Source organism: Brienomyrus brachyistius, chromosome 4 (genome assembly GCF_023856365.1).
Source record: "Brienomyrus brachyistius isolate T26 chromosome 4, BBRACH_0.4, whole genome shotgun sequence".
Taxonomy (NCBI): Eukaryota; Metazoa; Chordata; class Actinopteri; order Osteoglossiformes; family Mormyridae; genus Brienomyrus; species Brienomyrus brachyistius.
Window position 1 is genome coordinate 7,226,319 of NC_064536.1, and position 18,119 is coordinate 7,244,437.

The following is an 18,119-nucleotide window of genomic DNA, read 5'->3' on the forward strand; positions in this document are numbered from 1 at the left end:
TGTCATACCAGGACAATGCTGAAATGCTCGGATGCACTTTGCTATAGTGCTCAACTTGAAAAGGTTCAGTAACATCTATACGTTTAAACGAATACAATTAAAATATGGAGAATACAAACGGGAGGTATTACGGTAACCAATGCAGATCCACGGACTTCACAGTCCGGCCGCTCACAGGACCCTGTCTCCGTAAAACGGCGCAAATCGCAAAGGTCCAGTACAAAACAGCCATTGGATAGTCGCCCCCGGGCCAAAAGCTTGAAGTCTCATCTTGCCAAAGCAGTGCTTTTATGATGGCAAGCATCTGAGTCAAACAAGTAAACACGAGGCATATGGCACATTAAAGAATGCCTTTAATGATCTTTTAAACCTTTCAATACACGTATACACATCAACCACAAGCAACACAAATACATACATTAGATAGCATTAAATTAAATCTAGAAACGTGTTTAAAATGTGCGCAGACCACCATGCATGTTTTAGGCCTGTCTGTTCGCTGCAGTTCTTCACGAACGCATTACGATCGCTGGTGATGAGGATCCGGTCTGACCATTACTTTTAGTGAAACGCGGCACGCAATGAGATCCAGCGACTTTAAGACGCATTATTTCTCATCTGACAGATCAACCCCAGTTAAAACAAAGCTGGCTATAAAAGATTATTTTCATTTCTTCCGTGGAACCTTGTCACCCAGTGGAACCTCTTGGATTAGTTTCTATTGAAGATACAAACACAAAGACTCAGACGGGCATGCAAACCGTAACACTGTATGAAGGTGTCTCATTACTGAATGGTGTCACTATGGGGCGTGTGAAAATACCTTCAGCAGCCGAGAATAGTACGCTCTGTCCTCCTCCAGCTCCCCCCGCCAGTCGTCCACTTGGTACCGCCGACAGGCCACGAGCAGATCATTAACGTCATAAAGGAGGGCGGGGTCAATGGAATGCCCGTTGATGAGACTGACCAGATATTCTCTGTAGTGTTTCCTGAGCAGATGTAAACAGAAGCCGAAATTAAACCAGGGTTGAATAAGGACTCGGAGAATTCCCGTACTGGAGAAGCTGTTAGAAGATGAATGGAAGAATGATATACCATTTTTCATAATGTTGGATGAAATACGGCAACTACGAAACACTGGCAATATTAAACAACCTTGTATCCTGGCACCTGGAAGCTAAACGTGTGCGCGCATAAGTAATTCCGCCAGCAGTTAAAGGTACAGTTGTTATACCTGAGACATCTGCTTTTAGTTCTGCTGTTGTACCCTTGACCATGGCACTTAAGCTGGCCTTTTCTAAAAAGACATCCAGCTTGTATAAAGTGCAAAACCAAGTGTAAAAAAACAAACAAACAAACAATAAACACAACCGTTTGTTTAAAGTCTATTTGTTAGCATGAGTGTCAGTTGCTAGGGCTGCGTGGGCTGGTGGAGGAGGGAGGGGTGTGACGCACTCGCAGAGCCCCGCCTGGCCTGGCTGTGTCTGGGCCCCACATGCTGCGTCTGTCTGGTGGCCTCCATCGTCTTTCTGCTCCATCACACTGCACAGCCCTGGGGGGAGCAATGGTTATGTAATACACATATCCATCCATCCATCCATCCATCCATCCTGCCTGCTCAGACTCACGGGGGGATTTCAAGTTGCGAGCCTGGGATCCACCTTGGATGGGATGTCAGTTACATTAACAAGGTTTATAAGTACAGAGTTCAATGGCACATTCCAGTACTGAGAAGGACGCTTATGTGACATAAGCTCCACCCCCATGTACATCAGCAGTTGGAAGATGGATGGATATATATAGTTTACATGCACATAGTTTAACAGAGCACTTCAGCACCGATGGCCATGCGCTGCATGCAAATGCACCACAATTAAAACATATTTCATCTTCACAGACTGAACAGAAGCTTTTGAAATATTTGTTTTCTGAACAATATCACAGAGGACACGTTTTACAATCGGAATGGCCTCCTCATGGTATTAACACGCGTCTCACTGACTATTGAGTGTGCTAACGGCTAAACCCAGCTGAGTCACACAGGGCTAGAGGCTGCGTATTCAGCTAACCTCGCCCGGTACTAACCTACGCCTCGGTTACTAATGTGTTGCCTGTAAAGAATCATCCTTCATTTGGATAGCAAAGTTAATGAGCGTGCATTCCCAAGGTTTCATTGGCCTTACTGTGGTGGTGCTAGCTAGATATACAGTAATGTTCCCAGGGTCCAAAATCACACAGCATTACTGCACTGGGGTGCAGTAGGGACAATTCAGGGGGCCCATCATTTCAGAGGGGCCCTTGGACACATAAAATTACATTTAAAATTGGGTGGGCAGGCCCATGGTGACTTACTGTCAGGGGGCCCATCATTTTACAGAGGCCCTTGCATACATAAAATTACATTTAAAATTGGGTGGGTGGGCCCATGGTGGCTTACTGTCAGGGGGCCCATCATTTTACAGGAGCCCTTGCATACATAAAATTACATGTAAAATTGGGTGGGCGGGCCCATGGTGACTTACTGTCAGGGGGCCCAGAATTTATGCTGATGCAGTTTTCAGTCTAATTTTCAGTTATTTACTTTTAATTAACGCTAACTAACGGCTGTTGTATTCTTCTGTAAGTAACGCAGGGCCTGATCCTTAGACATGAAGGTCTGATCCTTTGGTCACAATATGCTGTTTACACTCTACTTTAAATAAACCAAATGATGCTCTTCCTCTGCATTATCACTTTTCCTCAATGACAGAAGCACTTGGAAAATGTGGCTGAAGTGGGTGGAGCTCCAGGTTGACAGCTTACCTGGCTGTATCCCATGGGGTGGCTCTGTGTTGAAGGCCACGCCCCTCTTCTGCAAACAACAAATGAAAAGAGATTAAGGGCGCACTCACACTTGAACCGGTTGCATTGAACCATACCTGAGCATGACTGTCCCCCCTCCCCTGCTGGTTGGTGCTCACACTGCTCCTGACAGTCCAGGCCCAAGCATGCTTTCAACACAACGGAGTTAATGATTAATGTCCTTATTTTGAGGTTTTTTTGTAGTCCTTTCGGGCACAATGACACACGGCCCTCTTACAGGTTTATCGCGTATGCAGCGCAGAGATTTTCATTTAATTGTGCTGCATGTATAATCAGATTCCATATTTTACCAAACATCTCAGTTTTTGTGTGCTGCATCCAATAATTCCCACGTACTCCTGTCAGCCCAAATTTCCAGCAAACACTGAACCTCTGCTGTAGACCAAACTAATCCCTTTACTGCCATGTTTGTAAAAGGTTTTTTTTTTTTTAAATCCGATAACTGGCGTAAAAATCAGTCCGGGAGCCAGCTTTTCGGTATCATACATCTAAAATTTTAATGAGAGGATTTTTACACCCGTTATCAAACCCCTGTAACTGATTATCACTATCCAATCTGTGCATGTGTGTGCCACTCACATCTTTGACATCCTATTTGTGTTCTGTACTTGAGCATAGTTAGTGATCATACTATGCATGCCGAACCAGCATGGTCAGACCTGTGTCCTGACTGACCTCTCCAAGCGGGTCAGGGCACGATACAAAGCAGTCACACGAACTGGACTGTGGTCAGTACACTCTAAATGACCACAGGTACCCTGTGAAGGGTACGGGAGGAGCCATTTGCGTGTTTGGACAGGGGTGGAAGAGCTTTGTCATGTAACCCTGAGTGTTAGCGCGCTAACACGTGCTCATCCATACAGCACCTGCAGCAGGGCCTGCAGCCGAGCCGGTTCCCAGTCCCTCAGGTAGAACAGGCAGTCCCGGGGGTGGTGAGCATGGAGACCCGTCACGCTGCAGTGGGGCACCGAGCATGTCTGCACACAGGATGCGTGGGAGCACGTTACACACCCCCATGCATCACAACACCACACCTTCGCAACAATCTTCTTCTGAAATATTATGTAACTCTGCACCTTTCTTTCACTCTCTTTGACTAGCTCTCTTCTCTTTCTTTGACTCTCCCCCTCTTTATTTCAGTTGTTTTCTCTCTTTGACCCTCTCCCTCCATGTCTCTTCCTTTCTAACCCTCTCCCTCTATGACTCACTCCCACTGACTCTTTCTCTGTCTGTGACTCTTCTCTTCTGACTCTTCCTTTCTAACTCTCTCACTCTTTGACTTTCTCCATTCGTCTTTCTTTCTAACCTTCTCCTTCTTTTTCTCTCTCCCACTCTCTTCCTTTCTAACCCTCTTTGACTCACTCCCGCAGACACTTTCTCTCTTTCCTTCCCTGCCTCTCTTTCTGCCCCTGCCTGATTCTCTCGCTCTGACTCTCCCTTTCTAACCCTCTCCCTCTTTGACTCCCTCCGTCTACACCTCTTTCTTACCACCCTCTCTCTGATTTTATTCCACTCTGATGCCCCCCATGACTCCCCATTGCTGTGACTCACAGTATGGAAAGGGTTGTTGCAGCCACTGCAGAACTGGTAGCGGCACTGGGAGCAAGTGAAGTGCATGCACCCCCCCTTGGAGAGGGCGTACTGGAATCTGCAACTGGGACAAGCTGAAGGGGAGGGTGAAGAGCCAGCATATATTTACCTGCATCATATACCATTCCTGGATAAGAAAGACTCTTATAAAGAGCAGTTACTCTTCATTCTGCACATACCCAGTGTCAGCTGTACTCTGAAACTCAAACTGTTTCCTTACTATATGGAGGTCTGTTGTTGCGACACTTGGAGATGCTATGAGAAGCTGCAGGCTTCCCCATTTACACGCGGCGCGGCGACACTCACTAATGCCGTTGTCACGCAAGTACCCAGCCAAGCCCTGTCTCTGGTACTCAGGGTCATTCTCCCTCTTCCAAGCCTGAAACTGCTCACACGTGAGCCCGGCGTGCTGAGACTCCCACTGTCGACGAGGGGAAGGAGAGGCACTGAGACTCAATGAACTCCCAAACCAGAAAACATTAACACTCAGAACTGATTATAATTCTCGCACAGTAGGCAGTACAATTTATATGGATATTAGAGAGACAATCAACTGTTTTAAGCTTTACTTTTCAATCCTTGGGAAAGACTTTGCAGTTAGATGTGCTAGAATACAGTTACTGTGCGAAAGTCTAAGGCAGTCAAAGGAAACATTTAAGGTTATTCATCTGGTTAGTTCATGCATATTTTCTCAGCAAAAACACAATTTAACATTCAATGTCTGAAAATCAACAGTAAGAAAAAAGTGAGAATTCCTTCGGTGCTCCAAAAGGTTACTGATATCTAGTTGGATGGCTAGATGAACACCGCTTCAGTTCCCAAATATTTCGCCACCAGTTCAACTGAAAGATTCGAGAAACTACTGTGGTAAAATAACTCAATATATGAACTGTGAACTGGATGGCTGCTACAAATACTGGGTTGACGATAGGAGAGGATTTGGTCAAGCTGACACACTTTGACAGACATCATAGTTTTGCACCAAAATGAAGATCATCTGAATATCATTTCCCTTGTCTGCCTCAGGCTTTTGCACAGTGCTGTACATCCAAAGGTTGATACTCACTGGTTTTTTGCACTGGGCACAAAAGCTGTTCCTGCAGTGGAAACAGGTGACTTTGAGCTGATCTCCGTCATAGATGAAACCACAGGAACACTGTTGTGGTCCATAGAGAACAGAAACAGGAAGCAATGAGATAGATAGATAGATAGATAGATAGATAGATAGATAGATAGATAGATAGATATATAGATAGATAGATAGATAGATGAATAGACAGACAGACAGACAGACAGACAGACAGACAGACAGATTATTGTAATTGCATATTGATATACAACATAATTCGGTTTCAAACAAGCTGGTTAAAGTGGCATAAATATCATAAATATCAAAGACAAAAAGGCCATGTAACTATACTGAAGTCTTTAAGATAAGTGAGCATCACACTTAAAGCACAATTACAGTGTTAAACCTTTGGCACAGAGAGAATACTGCTGTAAGTGTGGTAACGGCCATGTGTGCATCGCTGGCCGTCAGGCGGAGCACAGTGCCTCACTCACGTGGCTGCACCACAGAAACTTGGGGTCCTTGATCAGCGCTTGCTCCGTCAGCTTCTTATGGAAAAGCTCGTACACCTCAGGCTCCAGGCATTCCCGCAGCTGAACAGAGAAACGGCACATGGGCTCCCCTACAGGCCAAATGCCACACTGCGCGATCCCAGTGGAAATCGCAGCTTCTCCAGGACGGAGAAAGTAGCTTTAAAGTGGTATTGCACCACCTGATTTTCTTCCAGAGGGAAGATGATCCTCCTAAGATGTTCAGCCTCTCTCTGTACCTGAATGTCCAGGGTGGAGAAGTAGCTGTTGAGGTGCTCTGGGTCATTGATGTCAGGTTCCCAGCACACAGGACACACCATGTCACGGATGTGTTTGTCTCTCACAGCAATGGTGAAGTGCTGCTGGAAGCAATCGCAGCAGACGGAGCACTGGCAGGAGGTCAGTGACTGCATCTGTCAGGGACATGGAGAGATGAGCGCAGAACTGACAGGAGGTCAGTGACTGCATCTGTCAGGGACATGGAGAGATGAGCGCAGAACTGACAGGAGGTCAGTGACTGCATCTGTCAGGGACATGGAGGGAGGAGCACAGAACTGACAGAAGGACAGTGACTGCGGTTGGAGACTCGCCTTGCTGTGGGGGAAGACAGACAGGCAGATAGGACACTCCTTGGTGAGGACGCGGCGGATGAAGTCACGGTCATGTGACTCCCTTACGGCCTGCACCACATCCTCCAGAGTATAGGGCACCCCGGGATCCTGCAGCAGCGACAGGGCCAGCTCACAGCGCCCCCAGCTGGGCAGGTCGTAGATGGCCAGCAGTCGGCGGCACACTCGCTGCACGCAGGTCAAGAGAAGATGAGGTAAGAGGCAGGGCCCGAGGAGCACAGGCACCTAGGATGCTGTCCACCCTGCTGCGGACCCCACCTGTTTGTCGGGGTGCCGGACATCGAGGCTGGGCTCTGGCTGATCACTCCACATGCGCTGGTGGAAGGACTCCAGCAGGGGGCGCTGCAGGAGGGACAGTGCACCCCGCAGCTCTCCCCCACTCAGCCGCAGCGCCTCTGCGCACTTGCTCGTGTCGCCGAGGCCTAGCGAGCACAGCTCACGCACCTGAGGTCACGCGGGTGAAGGCGGAGTCAGGCCAACCGTACATGTAATGACTGAACAGCCCGTCACTCATCCTGCTCGCCTTACCTTGGTGTGCCTCTCCCGCAACACCAGCTTCACCGCCTTCTCAGTGTCGCCCCCTGCTGCCAGCCAGGCCTGCTTGGCCTCGGCCCGGGACAGATGAAGATTCCCACCCGGGGTTGTGGACCCTCCATCCTTCGAGGAAGAATCACATGACCTGGGGCGCTCAGAGGGAGGCACTGACTGGACAGAGGCTGCCATGGCACAGATTTCATCCAGGAGGTGGGGCAGCTCAGACTTCAGCCAATCACAGGGCGACTGGCCGCCAGCAGTGGAGATGCACGTCGCTGTGTATACCTCCTCCGGGCTGATGCCCTTCCTCTCGCCCTCCTAAGAGAACAATGGCAAAAGTCCGACAATGATTCTGCAGTGAAATGCTAATATGGTGCGACTGGTCATTAACTTTAAAGAAAAATGGCCGACAGGGGACAAATACTCATTTGGTTTCACCCACTCGAATCAGCTGAATCAGCTTTAAACCCTGCTCTCTCATCACTTTCTGCCTCTTCAGATCAGGGTCCTCTGGGGGCTGGACTTTAGGTTCGGTGGGTGCCAGGGGCACCTCCTTAACTGGAGACTGTGGGAGGAGCTTAGAAGGAGCGGGGGCGGGGTCTGGACGCGGCAGGTCACACATCTCACATATAAGGGAGGGGGTGGAGTTTGCATATGTGCAGAACTGACACACCCACTAAGAGGAAAGAGGGTAAAGAAAAACAGGGGATGAAGCTTTACTGACAAAGCAAAAATGAAAGACAGAGGAAGGTTCTTGTCCAAATGCTGAACAAGAGACGGACAAAGCAGACGAATCACTAACCTGACTATTAGTTTGTCTGGGGGGCTCTGATGCAGGCTGGGAAGAGAAGGCCGACATGACGGGGGGGGCGTGTGGCCAGACGGGGGCGCTCACACACCTCACAAAGAACACTGCTTCCGGCATTCACCACAGTGCAGCTCTTACATTGCCACTCTGAGGGAGAAAAACAGTATCTATGTATGTGTGAGAGAGAGCACACATTCCCAATTAGGCCTATGAGAGCAGTAGCCCTAACCTGTGACGGTCGAAGGTTGTAGTACTTCCTCCAGCTCAGCGGTGGCAGCAGAGAGCATGCTGACGGGGCGAGTTCGCTCACAGCTGACGCAGAACACTGCCTGGACCTTGTTCACTGTGGTGCAGTGCACGCACTGCCATGTAGAAGGGGACGACGAGCTGAGACAGAAAGATTTAAGATGTTTTCTGACCACCGACTGAGAATTTTGTTTTGGGTGGGGTCTCTTTGTTTTGGGTGGGGTCTCTTCTCACACCTTGAGGTCCTAAGAGGTTTAGCTGCAGTAATTATATCCCGGATATGGCCGGTCCTCCCCGGGTGAGAGTGGTACAGTCTGTCGCATTCTGAGCATAGTCGTTGCACGCAGGTGGGACAGTGGGCAGAGACTGGGAATATGCCACAGATGGTGCAGTTGTCTGTAAAGCAAGACAGACAGGGGAGAAAATGGACACTGGGCACATTTGGTGGTTCGTTAAAGCTGACAAGTGCCCACTCCGGGATACCGAACAGGCACTACATAATGGATGCTCACCTGGCCGGGGCACCTCTGTGAGCTCTCGCCTGTGAGAGGCCCGGCTGGGGTGGCGATGGAACACGAGGTCGCATGACTCACAGAAGGTGATGGACCCACAGGGGGGGCAGAAGAGAGAGGGGTTGCCCCCACACAGGCAGCAAACTCCTTCAGATAGATAGATAGATCAGTGACATTGGTAACATGAACTGACAGGCAAAATGGAGACAGGCAGAGGTAGGGCGTCTCACTTGCATGGGGGGAGGGGCTCTTGGAGGCGGAGACTGAAACTGGGCTCTGAGAGCTGGGAGGGCATGAGGACGTCAGAGGCTGGGCCTCAGTCTCCCACAGTTTCCCAGTGGCCAGAGCAGGCACGTCAGAAATGGACTTGGGCTCATCCTGGAAAAACAGCACTAAGGTCACTTCTACCCGACAGCACATCCCCTGATGCACATCACTGTGCTCGGAGTGTAATACAGGCAGCACATCCCCTGACACATCACTGTGCTGTGAGTGTAATACAGGCAGCACATCCCCTGATGCACATCACTGTGCTGTGAGTGTAATACAGGCAGCACATCCCCTCATGCACATCACTGTGCTGTGAGTGTAATACAGGCAGCACATCCCCTGATGCACATCACTGTGCTCGGAGTGTAATACAGGCAGCACATCCCCTGACGCACATCACTGTGCTGTGAGTGTAATACAGGCAGCACATCCCCTGATGCACATCACTGTGCTCAGAGTGTAATACAGGCAGCACATCCCCTCATGCACATCACTGTGCTGTGAGTGTAATACAGGCAGCACATCCCCTGACACACATCACTGTGCTGTGAGTGTAATACAGGCAGCACATCCCCTGACACACATCACTGTGCTGTGAGTGTAATACAGGCAGCACATCCCCTGACACACATCACTGTGCTCGGAGTGTAATACAGGCAGCACATCCCCTTATGCACATCACTGTGCTCGGAGTGTAATACAGGCAGCACATCCCCTGACACATCACTGTGCTGTGAGTGTAATACAGGCAACACATCCCCTCATGCACCTCACTGTGCTGTGAGTGTAATACAGGCAGCACATCCCCTGACACACATCACTGTGCTCGGAGTGTAATACAGGCAGCACATCCCCTGATGCACATCAATGTGCTGTGAGTGTAATACAGGCAGCACATCCCCTCATGCACCTCACTGTGCTGAGTGTAATACAGGCAGCACATCCCCTGACACACATCACTGTGCTCGGAGTGTAATACAGGCAGCACATCCCCTGACGCACATCACTGTGCTGTGAGTGTAATACAGGCAACACATCCCCTGACGCACATCACTGTGCTGTGAGTGTAATACAGGCAGCACATCCCCTGACACACATCACTGTGCTGTGAGTGTAATACAGGCAGCACATCCCCTGACACACATCACTGTGCTCGGAGTGTAATACAGGCAGCACATCCCCTTATGCACATCACTGTGCTCGGAGTGTAATACAGGCAGCACATCCCCTGACACATCACTGTGCTGTGAGTGTAATACAGGCAGCACATCCCCTGACACACATCACTGTCTTCGGAGTGTAATACAGGCAGCACATCCCCTGATACACATCACTGTTCTGTGAGTATAATACAGGCAGCACATCCCCTGATGCACATCACTGTTCTGTGAGTGTAATACAGGCAGCACATTGCCCTGCCACCCCTCCAAAGAAATTCCCAGCCATCGCCCCCTAGTGATAGAAGGAGCTCTCAACACCTGTTAAAACCACAGAATCACTCACCCTGACGTTCGACAGCCTCCCGACTCAATTAAGCCCCCCAGAATTAAATTCCGCAGCACTTGGGTGCACTTTCATGAAAACACCCAGACTAATTATAAGTACTTCTGATTCCTGCTATGTTTATTAGATTTTTATCAAAATGGCCTCTCGCCATGGAAACATCAGCATTGCATAAAGAGACACACACCTGCTCCCCCATCGGCTCCTCCTGCCTGAGAGAGGGGATGACTCTCTCGAAGAACTCCGGATGGGGGTGAGAATCCTGTACGGACACAGAGCTGATTTTACTGAGGCACAGGTGACCTACAGAGTCACTGCAGAACTTCCCCAGACAACACAACTGTTTCGTTAAAGTTTCAGACCTTGATGAGCATATCCAGCTCCATGCGTAAGGTCATCACCTCCACAGTGATGGCAGCCACCTTCGTGATGTCGGGTTCTATGACGTCGTCAGGGAAACTGAGTCCGTCTGGCTGCTGATTGGTGTATCCATAGAGACACAGCACAGCCCTTCCTCCCTATGAGATACAGACCACAAATTGCTGTAATATAATATAAAAGCTAAAAGTACAACGCATTTGCTGCTTCAGTTGCATAAATGTATCACATTTAGTCTAATACTGTGTGGAAATGTATGTAGCAGATTGCTATTGGTAAAACTACATATCCCACGATGCCCCGCTTCCAGCCTCAGTCTGACAATGGCGCATCTTCTGGCCTTACACTGATGGCATCGACGGTGGCCTTGAAGACAGGATTGTTGTGTTTCACGCTCCGCCAGTACTTGGGTCTAGTGGGACAGGTCAAGTTGCAGCCGTACTTCTCCAGTATGTTTAGGGCAGTGGACAGCCTCTGTAGAGACTGAAAGCTCTGATGTGAGGGTTAGGGAGGGGCAGGTGAATACAGGCAAGAATGCAGGAGATAGTTAGAAAGAGCAGCATGAAGGGTCATGGAACAAAAAAAGGTGACGAGAAGTTTCACGTGCAATGAGGGGAAGATGCTGTTGCACCCAACAGACACTTAACCTCAGTGTTTTATCCAAAGTGATCTACACTTCTGAGAAAGGAGGGTCAGTCCCTGAGGCAGCTGGGAGTTGGAGGCCCAATGCTGAAACCACCTTGCTGACCTTGGGATTTGGGCCTCACCTCATGACGACTCTCCCCGGCGCCGTTCCCTTCCACCATGGCCTCGGCGGCGATGTGCCGATATTTGGCCGAGAGGGGCAGCGGGATGTCGGCCATAGCCAGGATGTCGGCCTTGACCTCCGTGGACGAGCCGGTTGCCGAGAGACGGGCCTCAGCTTTGGCCCTCATCTCCTCCAGCTGGTCTGACAGGTTGGCCATGCCTCTGTGGGTGGGAGGACTGTCCAAGGGGAAGGGGGGTGCAGAGACACCAAAAGAACTGTAGGAGGCGGTAGAGTTCACTTTAACATCTCTACAGAGCCCTGCCAGGGTACTTACAGGGCACATCACCCAGAATACTACAAGTGAGAAGAAAAAGTGAGTAATGAAGCTGAACCTGCACTGGTCACTGTAATGTATTATTACTTTTCGGTTTACTCAGTCCCACTACTTTTTTTGCTGTATTTATTGTTCACATACACATTGCACTGTGTTTATAAATCCTTGTGTCCAGCCTCCCTGTTTCCAGCTGTCCTATGTTTTGCACTGAAAGTACTGTGAAAATCCCCACTTTGATACTTGCTGTTTATTTTACGTTTATTTTCGTGCTGTGATAAACCTGTACATGGATGGATGGAAATAAAGCCCACGTGACTTGAACTCCTGGAAGATGGGGATGGTGCTCTCGTTATCGTTACAGAACACAGCCCCCCCCCAAACACAATGACGAGCTATTGCATGACACACCGTGCGTTAGGTATCACCCCTGCAAGGATAACGCGATGTGTGTCAACGGGTTACCACAGCGATGACGTACACCATTACTTACTGCAATATGCATGTTTTGAACGTTTTATTCGTGTGTTTTATGGTGTTCGCATCATTTTAAAACATCATATACTGATGCAAACGCACAAAATAACTATCAAATATGTTTACAAGACTATGGAACAGAAATATTTTTAAATTGTTTAAAAGAAAACTTTTAACACGCTTGTCTAAGACAGGGTAAATAAACTGCGCATTTGAAATGATAATATTTATATATTTATCTTAAACGAATATATTGTTTTTTCAAATCCTAAATAATTTACCGCGTCGCTGAATGCGTGATTTATAGTGATAACCAAGGCATGTCATTCGCTGACAATAAAAAAGACCTTCATGCTCCACTTGTCCACCGAGCTTAACACTAACTCAGCATATTGAGCGGATGCTTATACCTTTAATAAGTAACTAATAATTTAACAATCGTGTTTGGTATAAGCTTATAAAGTGCTCTTCCAGCAGTCTGTCATGTTATCATAAATATGTTAATGTGCCAAATGCGCATAACATGAAAATAAAACGATTCAGATGGCGGCGGAGCTCCCTTCTACACGCACATGCAGGTTAATGCAGAAGCCCGTTATTTATCAGCATTTTCCCGACTGTCACCGACTGCAGGGTCGCTCCTGTCCATGCTGTCACCGTCGCCGACGCCCGGCGACACTCACGCCGGCTGCGGCTCCCGGCCTTCGTCCTCTTAGCCCAAAATGCGAATTCAGTGCGACGGTTTCATTAAAAAAAATCCCTGATCGTACATAACATGGAAAACGACCCACCGCTCCGGAAGCGGACTGCTTTCGACGACAGAGAGGGCTGTAGAGACGCGTGTCCTCCGCTAGGTGGCGCTACGCTCCAGATAAAAACAAATATTACGTTTATTTAATAGGACACTAAAATACAAGACAATAGCATGGAATCATTGTAATTCACTACCCAGTAATGTGCATGCATCCGAAGTCTGTGGTATAAAACCCCCGTCTGTGAAAAGGCGTATATAACTTAAATCTGTGCCTGCCGCTCGACTGCAAAGCCTTGACGTGTTAGGTAAATCCAACGGACTTGTTGAGTGAAGTACATTCGTTACACGACCACAGCGCACAGTAACATTTACAGCACCGCTGCTGTCAGCTGATCCAGTTTCCAGCAGCGAAATTATATCCAGTGGCTGAGCTTAGACAGCCATGCATTGCCGGAATGAATCGTCCTGCGTCATGGAAGAACAAGGATAAGTATTTAAAATGCACATCTGTATATTACGTTATATTAATACAGCAAACAAATGTTTATGCAGTCCTAGTAAAAACAGGTTCTGCATTTGAGTTTGCAGTACTGACTTGATAAGACATCCCCCCCTCGCGAAGCCCGAAATAAACAATGTACTAGTTTAAGTTTACTAAAGATTACACTGCAGACAGCATGTGTTTCTCATTCTCTAAATATAGAATGCTTCTCTCCCGGTTAGGAAGGGTTCCGCGAAAACACGTGTTCGCGCTTATACACTGCGCCTGCCCTGAAGCTGCAGCAATATCAACATTAAGGTGTATTGTTTAACTTTCCTATAACCATGACTTTCAAATACATATTACATGTCGTCAGTATAAGAACTTGTTAGTATGATAAACAATTTGTGAGTTTTTTTAATACCTAAAAAATGTGTTATACACTGCGAGAAAGAAAGAGTACCAATTTGTACCTTTGCTTGTCACTGGGGCTGTACCCTCAAGGACAAATGTACATTTTAAGATATACAAATGGACTATGAGGAAAATTTTGTTACCATTGCGGGTAACAACAATGTTGTTTGTACCTTGGGGATTTTCCGCAGAGTCCATTTCTGTTCCTTAAAACAGATGAAAAGGTACATTTACCTACAGTTAGCATAGAATTGGCAGACCTTTGAGGGTACAAATTGGTACTCTTTTTCTGACAGTGTACCTACCAAATTGGCGCGCAGCAATATCGCCAGAAGATGGCGGTAAAGTAACACAAGCGAACTTTACTCTAAATATTACAATTGCATGCTATTGTCTTGATTAATGAGTAAGAAAAACAAATAAATGTGATAACAGTAGAAACATAATAGGAAGACAGATAACTACTCAGTAATCAATATCTATAGGTATAATAAATTACCAAAAGCAGCCTTGCATTAATTTTTCCACATAAAATACTTGTGCACATACAGTGGAATCCACTTATAGTGATGACGTCTGTCTGGGTGAAATTGTTCAGTATAAGCAGATGATCATTATAACCAATTCCCCCCCCCCCCCTTTTTCTTTGACTCAGGCTGTTACGACAACGGCATGGTGCAGGCAGGAAAAAGGTGGACAATACACTTGCAGCTTAGAGACTAAAGGGGTTTATTAAACAAAACAGAATAGAGCACAAAGAGAAACCACAAAATAATAGGGGCCCAAAAGGCGTCAGAACTAAACTAGAGGAAAAAAACAAACAAAGTAAAAGAAAACCAATAAGCTAACATACAAAGGGAACCGGGCAGAACCAGAAGCATAATACACAGTAACAAAGCACAATGACTGACTGGGGAAATGAACAAAGGCAGGAACTTAAATACACTGATGATGAGGACTAACAAAGGTCAGGTGTGAACAACTAATCAACAAGACACAAGTGAAATAACTTATAATCAACAAGACCAGGAACCACGGAACCTAACAAACACTAAGTGCTTTAACAACACGAAGCAAGAACATATATAAGCTAAACCAAAGTCAGTCAGGACATAAACACGGCAAACCTAGGACAGAAAATTGAACAAAACACTGGGGAACAGAAAAGCAAATAAGAAATTAAAGATAAGGTTGGTTTGCAGCTAGTCAGAAACCCATGACTGGAGGGATATAGCTTGTGTGCCACTCACTCAAACCACTGAGCCATGCAGCAGTCTGGGGAGCAGGGAAAACACACAAGGGTCTAGCATTAAAACAGGGGGAACAGGATGGCCAGTGACACCTGCTGGCCAAAGGGAGAATAGACATGAAGGGCAGGGAGGGACAGGTATAGACCCTGACAAAGGCAGATTACCATCTAATTGACATTTGTATACTTATTACATGCATATAAAGTAATAAAATGGACAGCTTAGGTATTTACTAAATTTTATTGACTATTTCAAAATATAGTACAGCTGTTTCAAACACTTTTGTTTTTCTTAAACAGTATTTGTACAGTATTTATTCTGTTCCAAGACTTTTGATCTATATAATCGGTTGATCACTATAACAGTGATCACTATATGCGGTTTCCATTGTACGCTCAAAAAAAATTGTTGGCTCAACCTAAAAAAATATGTTAACAATTTGCATGGTTTGTTGCGTCCAGATTCAGGACACGCCTGCATTTTTGGAGCTCTCGCCACTTTACCAGTTTAGCCCCTCATTGTCTCGAAAATGATACATTTAAAATTGGAAAACACTTTGTCACGCCCAGCTGGTACGATCCTCGTGTGTGCCACGCCCCCCTGATTATCCACGAGTGCTTCCCTGATCGTACCCAGCTGTGTCTAGTTATTTTGATCTGTCCTGTCTATTTGAGTCCAAGTCTTGCCTGTGTCCCTTGTCCGTCATTGATGTTTGTCGATGTCAGTGCCAGCGTTCCGTCCTGCCCTGCTCGTTTCGCCAAAAAATCCCCAGTATTTCCCTGTATTCTGCCTGTCTGCCTGCTCCTTGTTCGCCTGCCCGAGCGATCACCTGCTTAATCGGCGCCGATCATGACACACTTTACTTTCCGAATCAAAACTAAGTAGAAACCATTTTTGTGTACTACTGGTTGACGTCACGGCTGAAAGAATCATGACATTAGCAAATGTCACGCGTCATCTTTATTCAGAAGCTGAATCCTACATATTCTTCATATATCCCAAATCGAGGAAACCTGTTTTGAAGAATTGTTCCTGCAGAGTCTTTCTGACATTGCACTTAAAGCTTCATAAAAACACTAAAGCTTCGTTTTGGGTCACGAGTCTGCAATACCTTACACGCACGCGTTGCAGCTGTTATGAGTGAGGAGAGGAGTGATCGTCTGTACGCTTCACTCCTTTTGTCGATTACCTCGGAACTCCGTGATTAGCTTGACAAGTTTGTAAACCTTTAGGATAAAAATGTTGATTTGTTATGCCTATCCCGGAAACAATGGGCAGGAGGCAGGGAACAACCCAGGATGGGGGACCAGCCCATCGCAGGGCACACTCACACATCATACACTCACACATGCACTCCTACGGGCAAGGTAGTAACTCCAATTAGCCTCAGCATGCTTTTGGACTGTGGGGGGGAAACCGGAGTACCCGGAGGAAACCCCACAACGACATGGGGAGAACATGCAAACTCCGCACACATGTAACCCAGGCGGAGAGAGAGGTGTGAGACAACAGTGCTAACCACTGCACCACCATGCCGTCCCCATTATTATTATTATTATTATTATTATTATTATCATTATTATTTTTGAATGCCATCCCATCCTGCAGTTTCCATGGTTTGTGTCCAATGATAGCCGTCAGTCCCTTTCTAGGGCAAGAGGTTGGAAGATGCGTGTGTTATTACTATTACTATATTCATCTTTTTGCAGTGACGATGCCTTTCATTATTGTATTTTCTTCATACATATGTTCCTGTCCCCACGACCCAGCTTAGGACAAGCGGTTATGGAGAATGAATGAATGAATGAATGAATGAATGAATGAATATGTTCGTGTTTACTCAGAAGTATTCCTCAACGTTGTCAACAAAGTTTAACTTAAAATACCACCGAATAAGATACACTGAACACACTATGCACGATATTATATAAGATTATGTGACATATGATTCCAGATATATTTCTGTCCCATTAACCACTACAAATGCAATGACAAAATCATTACAAATCGTTACTTCTGATTCGCATCTGCCTGCAGTTTATGCTACTGTAAGATCTTAACTGCATTAAGTGGACACAATAGTCACACCTAGCCTGTAACCACCAAAGACGCAGTGCTGGGGCACAAGGCTTTGAGTCGATAGAGTGTAGTGGTGTAGATTTGAGTAGTAACGAGTAAGTAAGTAACGAATACCAGGCTGTAACGAATCGTTACGAGTATTCTGCCGTTCAAGGATTCATTGCTGACAGTAACGAAATGACTGGTCAAACTGCCCAATCGGCACTCGCCATACAGATTCGTTGTTTGCGGCAGTTCTGGCTAGCATGCAATTGCAACTGGTTTCCATTACCTGAAGCCTGCGCTCCTTGCCTGCATGTTGTATGGCCCACATACGAGTCTGGCGGGGGGGCGCTGAACGGACTGGCCAGAGTAATTAGTCGCTTATCGTAGTTTTAACCACAGAAGATATACCTACGTCTTCAGTTTATTGTAGTAACAAGTATTAAGTAACGAATACTGGACTGCCTAGAATACAACTCACAAACATGGGGAGGTCTGACGCTGGATAATAAAGTGCACACACGGTGGGTAATTTATACAATGTTAAAGACATGCGAGGATAGGACAGGGCTCACGTAAGACATGGGCATTTAATATTTTAAAACACACACGTCAATTGGGAAATACAACAAATATTAACATTATCAAAGAGGGGGCTATATACAGTGTCCC

At 46.8% G+C, this 18,119-nt stretch overlaps 1 protein-coding gene across 1 annotated transcript; it reads right to left on the reverse strand.

Annotated features, from left to right (window-relative positions):
* Positions 1-335: 335 nt before the first annotated feature.
* On the reverse strand, positions 336-13,572 carry LOC125739793 (E3 ubiquitin-protein ligase RNF31). Its single transcript, XM_049010247.1, is given in 26 exon segments — positions 336-718; positions 824-989; positions 1,456-1,552; positions 2,803-2,851; positions 3,729-3,839; positions 4,414-4,526; positions 4,759-4,873; positions 5,519-5,608; positions 6,016-6,114; positions 6,291-6,464; positions 6,642-6,848; positions 6,939-7,124; positions 7,209-7,532; positions 7,657-7,890; positions 8,017-8,082; positions 8,084-8,169; positions 8,252-8,409; positions 8,505-8,664; positions 8,781-8,927; positions 9,011-9,158; positions 10,741-10,815; positions 10,916-11,071; positions 11,277-11,423; positions 11,699-11,915; positions 13,279-13,347; positions 13,436-13,572. Coding segments are annotated over 24 exon segments (3,357 nt in total). The 5' UTR covers positions 11,897-11,915; positions 13,279-13,347; positions 13,436-13,572; the 3' UTR covers positions 336-667.
* Between the last annotated feature and the right edge of the window lie 4,547 nt (positions 13,573-18,119).